This window comes from Hetaerina americana, unplaced genomic scaffold (genome assembly GCF_022747635.1).
Source record: "Hetaerina americana unplaced genomic scaffold, ioHetAmer1.1.p SCAF_3, whole genome shotgun sequence".
In the NCBI taxonomy this organism is placed as follows: Eukaryota; Metazoa; Arthropoda; class Insecta; order Odonata; family Calopterygidae; genus Hetaerina; species Hetaerina americana.
In genome coordinates, this window is record NW_027286874.1 from 35859791 (window position 1) to 35870982 (window position 11192).

Here is an 11192-nt window from a genome sequence, read left to right on the forward strand (position 1 = left end):
CTCTGACCTCAGTGGGGTGGCCATTGAGTGATGGTGTGATGTTAAAAACACTATTGAGGAAGGCAACGGGAAACCACCTCAATTATCATTCCCAAGAATTTTATGATGAACAGTATAGAGAATATGAGACCGGACAACTATGAAACTCAGCCAAATTGGCCATGCGTCGTGCCCAGCAGCGGGAGAGGCAAGACTTCCACGGTCATCATCTCACGAAACCCTTACAAAGGAAAACTGACAGCACCAGAACAGAAGACGCAGACCAAAGTAATTAGAACAGGAACTTGGAATGTTGGGACAATGTTAGGGACCAGAAAATATAAAGTGAGAGATGGAAAAAGGAAACATAGACATTTTAGGTTTATGTGAGATGAGATGGAAGGATAGCAGGGATTACTGGAGTGCTAGTAGTAGAGCAATATACAGGGCAAACATGGGGTTGCCATAATATTGACTAAAAAGGCAGGAAAAAGCATATTCAATATAGAGCAAGCAACAGACAGAATATCACTAGCAGAAATAACAGTAGAACCGGCGAACTTGATCATTTTTCAGGTATACATGCCACCAAGCAATCATAAGGAGGAAGAAGTCAATAGGATATAAAATCAGAAGGCATAAGCACATGTGTTCCAGCAGGAGAACATATGATAGTGATGTGGGATTTGAATGCGACGATAGGCGAAGGAAGAGATGGTGATGAGGTGGGGAACAACAGTTTAGGTATGAGGAATTACCGCAGGGAGAAAGCTATTGAATTCTGTAGGAGACGGGCTAGTCATCACCAACACTTGGTTTAGACACCACAAAAGGTGTAGGTATACATGGAAAATGCCAGGTGACTCAGAAAGCTATCAGTTAGATTATATTATGGTTAGGCACAGGTTTAGGTACAGTGTTATCAATTCACACAGCTTCCCAGGAGCAGATGCGGACTCTGACCACAATTTAGCTGTTATGAAGTATAGCCTCCGTTTCAAAAAGATGAGACAGGGGTGGCGGGTTAGGAAATGAAATGTAGAATCATTAACTGGACTAAAATGGAAGGAGTTTCATCAGCAGGCTGTAGAGAAAATCATGGATGAGGGTAAAGAGCTCAGTACTGTCAAGGAAAACTGGAAATTTATTATAAAGGGATATTGAGAGCCATGAAAGAAACTATAGGAACCATATATGGGAAAAGGACAAGGAAACCATGGATCATGGATGAGATGATTAGAAAGATAGACGAGAGAAGAAAGTTGAAGAATGTAAACACAGAGCTAGGTAGATGGAAGTACAAAGAGTAAATAATAATTTGAGATGGGCAACAAGTTATCCAAAAGAAGTATGGTGGAAGATGCAGTGCAAGGATATGGAAAGTTTGCGGAGGAAGGGTGAAATTGGTGCCCTATACAAGAAGGTTAAAACACCATTGGGAGGTAAGAATGGAAAATCTGTGTAACATTTAGAGATAAATTGGATAGGATGATAGTTTAAACAGAAAAGATCCAAGAGAGATGGAAAGAATATGAGGGTGGTCCCAGAAGTGCCCGACGAATAAGTTTGCATAATACCCAGCGTAGATATTTTCTCCTTTTCAAGATAGTCAATGAAAATTATCCCACACACGCAAAATAGAAAAAACTCATTTTCTGATGTGCCTGAACTCATCCAACCTGGCCTTTTAAATAGAAGTGGTAAATAGCAGCACCAAACTGCTTTTTTATTCTTTTCTAAATGAACCAAAGTTTGATACTTTGATCAACTATGAAAATAAAACCACATGATGGATGTAGCTGAAACTTAGCAGCAGTCTAGCGAAGGATGAGCCTTGTTAAGGAATTTGGTCTTAAAGAAATATTCATGTATTATGCCTTAACTTTTGACACCTGAGCTCATCTCACAAGCATTGGTCAGACTACGTGGGTGATCCCAGAAGTGCCCGACCCAACAAAGAAAACACAAAAGTTTTGGAAAAAATTGTATTTATTTTTCAACATAATCTCCTTTCAACTCTATACACTATTCCCAAAAATGTTTGATACCCTTTTAATAATAAGAACTGAACTGCTCCTCAAAATAGCCATTACCTGTCGACATCACTTCCTCACAGCTGGAAAATCTTTGACCATCGAGCCATTTTTTCAAGTTTGTGAACAGAAAATAATTGGAGAGGCCTTATTCTGGCAAATAGGGTTTTCCAGGATAGTCAATGAAAATTATCCCATGCACGTCCCAAAAAAACAATGACATGACCTTGCCTGCAGATGAAACGGTCTTCGCCTTCTTTTGAGCCGGTTCTCCCTTTTGAATCCATTGTTTTGATTGTTCTTTTGTCTCAGGTGTGAAGTAATGGACCCAAGTTTCATCCATAGTTATGAAACGGCGCAAAAATTCTGCTTTGTTGCTGTGAAACTTTGCTAAACACTCAATTGAAACATCTTCACGACACTGGTTTTGCTCGAGTGTGAGCAAATGCAGCACCCATTTTGCACACAGCTTTCTCACGTCCAAATTTTCAGTTAATATGCAGTGTACCGCACCTTTTGAAATGCCTACTATGCCTCTGCTAGCTTGCACACTTTTAGCCGACCATCATCCAGTATCACTATGTGGATATTCTTCACTGTTTCTGGAGTCGTCATCTCATTTGGTCAACCAATGCGCTTAGGCCAGGAACTTATGGGACTACCCTCGTATATGGAAGAACTGTATGGTAAAGAACTTAGGCCAACAAGCTTAGACATAGAAAGAGAATATGATGTAGATGAAGATAGCTTACATCCAGGCATACTCGACAATGACATAGAAAGGGAATTAAGGGATATGAAATCAAATAAGGCCAAGGGGGTAGACAACATTCTAGCAAAACCACTATTAGGTTTAAGAAAATGTGGGAGAAAGAGTCGAAAGGGACCGATTCGTATAATCTATGAGGATGAATTTAACTGGTGTTGGTTCCCATATGTTAGTTCCTATACCGAAAAAGGTAAAGGCCACATCATGTGAGGACTACAGGACTAAGTTTGATACCCTACACAGCTAAAGTTATTCTCAGGATCATCAACAAAAGGATAGAGAGTAGGGCAAATAATTACTTAGGGGATGATCAGTTTGGGTGTAGGAAGGGGAGAGGTACTCGTGATGCCATTGCAGTAATGAGATAACTAATCGAAAGGAATATAGAATACAGGACGTATTTGCCTGTTTTGTAGATTTCAAAAAAGGGTTTGCTAAAGTAAATTGGGAAAAACTAATGAGTATATTGAAGAAAATAGGAATAGATTGGAGGGACAGGAGGCTAATCCGCAACCTGTACATGTCTCAGACCACTCAGGTACGAGTAGGGAACGGGGAGTTGGGATGGGCAGTGTTGGGAAGAAGTGTAAGGCAGGGTTGCCCATTATCACTGGTGTTGTTCAACCTGTATATAGAGGAAATGATTAAAGAGGTATGGGAAGAACTGGAGGTAGGAATGAGAGTCGGCGGGGAATTCGTAAAATAGTCAGGTTTGCTGATGACCAAGCTTAAGTTTGTCAGTCAGCCAAGGGGTTGCAAGCATTGCTGAGCAAATTGGAAATTTAGTGCAACAGATATGGGATGAAAATCAATATTAATAAAACAAAGGTTATGCAATTTTCCAGAAAGAAAAAGGCTAAGCTAAACATTAAAATAGAAGGGCAAAAATTAGAGGAGGTAGAACTGTTTACGTATCTCGGAAGTGTTTCGGACCAACTCGGTTGAAGTAGTACGGTCGTAAGGAGAAGAATTGCGCTAGGCAAAGAGGCTTTCATAAGGACGAGGGTGTTCATGACTGGGACTTTGAGTAAGGATATTAAGAAGAGACTCGTAAAAACTTTGAAATGGAGCGTAGCTATGTACGGCACGGAAACGTGGTCATTGAAGCAGGAGGATAGACGTAGACTGGAGGCTTTGAAATGTGGGTGTGGAGAAGAATGGAGAAGCGAAATGGACAGAGAAGAAAACAAATTGGGAAGTACTGGGTATGGTGGGCAAAGAAAGGTGGTTTGTTGGGAGAAATCCGATGGAGGCAGGAAAAGTGGATGAAGGGGGTATTGACCAGCAGTGGGATGTTGAAGACTGTAATTGAGGGGAGGATGTTAGGCAAATGAGGAAAGGGAAGGAACAGGATAGGGATATTGGATGGGATGAAGGGAGGAAGAAAGTAAACAGAGATGAAGAGCGACTTGTTGTAGAGTAGTGTTGTATTTTGTAAGGAGATATTTATTCAGTAGTTGTGTCCATCCAAACCTAATAAAGATTACCTAATAAGATTACCAAATAAAAATAAGGATATTTTACACATACCAAAGAATGGCAAAGATGTTTTCTTAGATAAGAGAAAGTCCTCTGTACTGGCCATTAGGTGCAACGCAATGATGTATGGATTTTCTTCAGAAGAAAAACAATCTTCCAGAATGGTTGTTATTTTAGGAGATTCTCCATCTAAAGGAATAAAAATAATAAATATGACATATTTTGCTAAGTGAATTAATAACTAATACAAATACTGCATCAGTTATGATAACACATCATTAAAGTAACTACAGCATAAATAAAGCATGAATGTAAAAAAATGACAGCTTTTTCAAAAGGCATAAGGACTGAGGTCAATGGTGAAAAAATTAAAATATGAATTCCTCTCTGGCCATGATGAGGGATTTCACAAATATTGAGCATGACACATTAACAAAAGTGAATATCATCTGTGGGTACAAATATTTAGTTTAGTTCATCATAGTATCGAATGAAATCTTTCTAAGTATTACATGTGTTATTTTAAAATATTGCGTTTAATTTGAACATTTCCACCAAAAGAAATGCTTCTCAAAGCATCTGATAATAGGTTAAACAGTTTAATGCCCTTATGGAAAGGACTTTCCCCATAACTTCTTGAGTTTCTATGAAGGCAATTTAATAGATTTTTTGACCTGATTTCATATGATGCCCCTCTTTCACATATAGGCAACCATCAATTTAAGAAGCATCTTGAGATCCATCAAGTTTTCGGTACACTCCCTCAACAAATTTCCTCATCATTCCCCAACTCGCAACCATCCCACCGACAACCTTCACTGACAAGGTGATGGCCATCATTTTCTGATATGTATGCGGAATCAACTGCACCAATTACTTGCACAAAGGATAAACAATAAATTGAGAGTATTGTGCAACATTATTGAACCGGCTGAGCAAGGAAACCAGGGAAAAGCCATTCTCATTTGGTAAAGAAAATAATCTCTTCCATCAAGACAATGCATGGGTATCCACCATGTTAAGCAGATTTGGGCCCTGATGACTTTTTTAATTTCTGAACCTGAAAAAATGGCTCAGCGGAAAATAATTCTTGCCAAAAGAGGAGGCCATCCCTAACATAGATGCCCATTTTGAGAGCCTTCCAAAATCCTAACTTTTGGATGGCAAACAAATTCTATAAAAAGTATATTGAGCTAATAGGATTGTACGTTGAAAAATAAAAAAATCAACCCAAATAATGTTTTTCTATTTTTACCAAAGTACGTAAGGAATAACCAACACATAATGAGTGTGTCACATTAAAAACATTATTGGTGAGGTCAATTAGAAACCACCTCAATTACTTATTCCAAGAAATGATAATGGTCATAAGTATGGAAATGAGTCCTGGCTAATATGGAACCTGGCCTTGCCTATGTGCTATGCCCGACAGCAGGATGGGAAAGGCTTCCACAGTCTTCATCACACAAAATCCTTGCAAAGTGGAAACAACAGCAGCACCATAGCAGACAATACAGACGAGGATTAGGGGCTTGAAATGTTAGGACAATGTTGGGGACATGAAAATTAATAAATATGAAGAGTGATTTGGAGGGGAGAAATATAAATGGTAAAAATAGAGCAGTTGATTGATAGAACAGTATTAGCAGAAGTACAAGCTGAATCAACCTTTAGTCTTTATATGGGTACACATGCCAACAAGTTACCATAGCAAGGAAGAAATGAACAGGGTATACGAGCAATGAGAGGAAATAATTGGTGGAAATAGAGGAGATAAAGCGGAGGCAATATTGAAAAATTACTAACATAATGAGGATATACAGCAGAGGTTCATCAACAAAACCAGTCACAAATATATTACTACTGCAGTTGTTCCAATTCTATTGAAAGGGAGACCAATTATCAGTTAACACAATTAATTCGCATTAGCATTTCAAAATGAAGCAGAGTGGTGTAGATCAAGCATGCTCAGAGCAAAGTACCTGCACCATTTTCGGATACCCCTATTCGTTATATGACAGTTGCATATCACATAACTGCCCCCAGGGGCAAGTAGCAAAATTTTTCCCTGGGATGTTTGTCATTACGTTGAGAATCAGTTTACGTAATTTTGAATGTAACAGAGGATAAGAGCCACGGCGAACTTCAAGGAATTCCATATAGGACGATTTCAAGGCTTGGTTGAAATGACATGAATTGATTCTTTCAAGGAATTCAGCTACTTGTGGTATTTCCCAATTGGTTACTGGGTTAAGATAACATGAGTTGCTATGCTTCGATACAGGAGGCTAGAAATTGATATCTTCGGCATTTTGGGCTGTTTTGCGACTGAATTTTTCCATTAATTCGATAAAAATGCCATTAAATTTATTGGTAACTTTCAATCATTAAGACTCCCGAGTTTCGATTCCATATTTTTTTAAGGTTATCTACCGGTTAAGGTAGGTTTTTCGATGGACACAACTACCAAACAAATATTTTGTGACTACTAACAAAACACAACCCTAAATTCTACTTACTCTACACCAGGTCCCTCTTCATCTCTGAGTACTTTCTTCCTCCCTTCATCCCGTCAAACATCCCTATCCTGTTCCTTCCCTTTCCTCTTTTGCCCAACATTCTACCCTCTATCACAGTCTTCAACATCCCACTGCCGGTCAACACCCCCTTCATCCACTTTTCCTGCCTCCATAGGATTGCTCCCAACAAACCCCTCTCTTCGCCCACCATACCAAGTACTTCCTCATTTGTTTTCTTCTCTGTCCATTTCACCTTCTCCATTCTTCTCCACACCCACATTTCAAAAGCCTCCAGTCTACGTCTATCCTCCTGCTTCAATGACCACGTTTCCGCGCCGTACATAGCTACGCTCCATATCAAAGTTTTTACGAGTCTTTTCTTAACATCCTTACTCAAAGTCCCCGTCATCAACTCCCTCCTCCTCGTGAAAGCCTCTTTGCCTAGCGCAATTCTTCTCCTTACGTCCCTACTACTTTGACCGTGTTGGTCCAAAACACTACCGAGATACGTAAACTGTTCTACCTGCTCTAGTTTTTGCCCTCCTATTTTAATGTTAAGCTTGCCCTTTTTCTTTCTAGAAAATCGCATAACCTTTGTTTTATTAATGTTGATTCTCATCCCATACCTGTCGCACTGAATTTCCAATTCACTCAGCAATGCTTGCAGCCCCTTGGCTGACTGACAAACTAAAGCTTGGTCATCAGCAAACCTAACTGATTTTACGAATTCCCCGCCCACTTTCATTCCTACCTCTAGTTCTTCCCATGCCTCTTTGATCATTTCCTCTGCATACAGGTTGAACAGCAACGGTGATAATGGGCAACCCTGCCTTACACCCCTTCCTAACACTGCCCATCCTGACTCCCCGTTTCCCACCCGCACCTGAGCAGTCTGAGACATGTACAGGTTGCGGATTAGCCTCCTTTCCCTCCAATCTATTCCTATTTTCTGCAATATACTCATTAGTTTTTCCCAATTCACTCTATCAAACGCTTTTTCGAAATCTACGAAACAGGCAAATACCTCCTGGTTGTGTTCTATATTCCTCTCGATTAATAACCTCATTACTGCAATGGCATCACGCGTACCTCTCCCCTTCCTAAACCCAAACTGATCATCCCCTAAGTAATCATTTGCCCTACTCTCTATCCGTTTGTTTATGATCCTGAGAACAACTTTAGCTGCGTGGGATATCAAACTAATTGTCCTATAGTCCTCACATGACGTGGCCTTTACCTTTTTCGGAATCAGAACTAAAACTGCTCTCACAAAGTCTTCCGGCCAGATTCCCTCCTCATAAATGCTACGGATCAGCCCATATAGCCTCTTCCTCCCACATTTTCCTAAGCATTTTAAAAGTTCCACGGGAATGTTATCTACCCCCACGGCCTTATTTAGTTTCATCTCCCTTAATGCCCTTTCTATCTCATTGTCTAGTATGCCTGGACCTAAGCTGTCTTCCTCTACGTCATTTTCTTTTTCAATGTCTAACTGTGTTGGTCTGAGTTCTTTACTATACAGTTCTTCTATATACTCCTTCCATCTCTCTTGTATCTTTCCTGCGTCAACTATTACCTTACCCGCCTTATCTCTAACTATTAGCATAGCTCTTCCTTTCTTACTTCCCGATAACGATTTAACTTTGCTGTACAGCGCACCGATTTCGCCCTTCCTCTGGAGACTTTCCATATCCTCGCACTGCGTCTTCCACCATGCGTCTTTTGCCTTATTTGTTGCCCGCCTCAATTTATTGTTCAATTCTTTGTACTTCATTTTGCCTAATTCTGTATTTATATTCTTCCATTTTCGCCGCTCATCCATCTTTGTAATCATCTCATCCGTGATCCATGGTTTCCTAGTCCTTTTAGCGTTAACGGTTCCAATAGTGTCTTTTGCGGCTTTAGACAACCCTTTTTTGATCATTTCCCATTCTTCTTCGATAGTAATAAGCCCTTTACCATCCTCCATTATTTTCTCTACCGCCTGTTTGTATTCCTTCCTTTTCAACCCATTTAATGCTTCTACATTCCATTTTCTAACTCGCCGCCCCTGCCTTATCTTTTTGAAACGTACGCTACATTTCATAACAACTAAATTGTGGTCTGAGTCCGCATCCGCTCCCGGAAAGCTGTGGGAATTTATCACACTATTCCTAAACCTGTGTCTAACCAGGATATAATCTAGCTGATATCTTCCTGTGTCACCTGGCATTTTCCATGTATACCTGCGTCTTTTGTGGTGTCTAAACCAAGTGTTGGTGATGACTAACCCCTGTCTCCTGCAGAACTCAACTGCTTTCTCCCCGCGGTCATTCCTCGTGCCTAAACCATAGTCGCCCACCTCATCACCATCTCTTCCTTCGCCTACCGTCGCATTCATATCCCCCATCACTATCAAATGTTTCCCTGCTGGAACACACGCGATCATGTCCTCTAACTGATCGTATATCTTATCGACCTCTTCTTCCTTATGGTTGCTCGGTGGCATGTATACCTGAATAATAACTAAGTTCGTCGGTTCTGCTTTTATCTCCACTAGTAGTATTCTATCCGTTACCTGCTCTATGTTGACTACGCTTCTTCCTACCTCTTCATTTAATACTATGGCAACCCCTCGTTGGCTCTCGTCCCCACCGCTGTATATTATTCTATACTTATCACTCCAGTAATCCCCGCTATCTTCATCATTGTCCTAACATTCCACGTTCCTATTCTAACTAATTTTGTCTTCTTCTCCTGCGTCTTCTGTCCTGCTGCTGCTGGTTTTCCCTTGCAAGGGTTTCGTGGGATGACGACCGCGGAAGCCTTGCCTCCCCCGCTGCCGGGCACGACACACGGCCGATTGGGCCGAGCCCCGTGGTTGCCAGGACTCAAAATATCTCTATTGTCCATCATATTTTTCTAGGGAATGATAATTGAGGTGGTTTCCCATTGCCTTCCTCAATAGTGTTTTTAACGTGACACCATCACTTACTGGCCGCCCCACTGGGGTCAGACGCCATTGCAGCCGCCTCACTGAGGAACAGACGCTGCGTGGACTACCTTTCGTCTGGCTCCTAACCTTCGACCTATCTGGCATGGGTGACCCTACCAGGAGCAATAATTATTACTCCCGCCAGTACAGCTCTAGGGGTCATCGGAACGCACAAGCCCTTCCACCACGTCAAGGTTGTAGTCCGGGGAGGGGGATTCCATATTACTGAGGTTGAAAGCCAAACTTTTTCTTGCTTTCCTTATTTATGCTGGCCATGCTGTTTTTGTAACATCAGAATTTTCTAAATTCTTATCATTACGTAATGATTTAGCATAGTGACTCAATTGTGTTCAGTGAGAAATACACTCTTTTTAACATTGTTGCACTTGCTATACTGATTGAATAGATTTCTTTATTTTCTCCTCAACCGAAAAAAATCTGGAGTTATGCCGCTCTTTTCTAAACTGAACCCTAGCAATTTTTTATTTGGAATGTGTTTCTAATATCTATTGGAACCTAAGGTATTGGTTTAATAATGTACCCATTTCTGCTCAAAAGGATAAGCAGAGAAAACACTCCAGTAAAGAATTTTTTACTGGAGTGTTTTCTCTGCATTTCTTTGCAGTTTTAAGAAGAAGAAAAATTTATATCAGAATACATCATGGCAGTGTAGGGCGTATGCCCATAATGTAGGTCAATTGAGAGGTTTAGAGCTACTGCCTATTTCCCTTAGCACACCTTAACATGAAGAAGACAATTTTTTTAACAGAATTCCTCCAGATATGACAGCATCTCCTTCAAACAATTTCAACTGTAATCTTAAAGCATATGTGCTTATGAAACCTTTGTACTCTGTGGATGAATTTTGTGCATTATGCAAAGAAAAGTCTAAAATGTAGTTTGTAAAATATCCCTATGCACTGTAATTAACCTTTTCTTCTGGAGGATGTATATTTTTTGTTTTATGACCAAACCATACTGAACCAGCTTATGGTGAATAAAACAACAATTAAATAAAAATAAATAAAATTACTGCAAGAGAAAACATGATGAACCCAATTTTTAACAACGAGTTTTTAATGTTTATTTTTTAATTTTGGCCTTCTAGGTCGATTTTTTCCCTCTTATATTGCCAATCAATATCCATTATTAATTACCATATCCAATCAAGAGAAACATATTTTATATAAAATCAAATAAACGTATTGTGACTGAAAATTGTACTTACAGCCATGCCATAAATACTGCATTTGTTGAAGTTCATTCCGATATTTATCACTTTCCACAGGTAAATTATGACGAGCCTCCGCTAACACAATATTATTGCTCATTTTTATTTGTGTTTGCATACTTGTACGTGTTACATTGGGAGTATACTTAGCCGTTTGAAGCAGTCGAAATCTATCGTTAAAATACGATATATCGCAATTCTCCAAGTC

The 11192-nt window shown here is 39.9% G+C and overlaps 1 protein-coding gene across 3 annotated transcripts in view; it reads right to left on the reverse strand.

The window, feature by feature from the left end:
• The window catches only part of Nbr (exonuclease mut-7 homolog), a 58621-nt gene extending 47492 nt beyond the window's left edge, over window positions 1-11129 (reverse strand). For 2 of the 3 annotated variants that reach the window (XM_071587755.1, XM_071587754.1), the window contains exons 1-2: window positions 10982-11129; window positions 4312-4449 (exon numbers count right to left, since the gene is read on the reverse strand). In XM_071587755.1, coding sequence (XP_071443856.1) covers window positions 4312-4449; window positions 10982-11102 — 259 coding nt within the window. In that variant the 5' untranslated portion in view covers window positions 11103-11129. The remainder of the gene's footprint in view (window positions 1-4311; window positions 4450-10981) is intronic. The other variant, XM_071587756.1, reaches the window with a different exon arrangement.
• Between the last annotated feature and the right edge of the window lie 63 nt (window positions 11130-11192).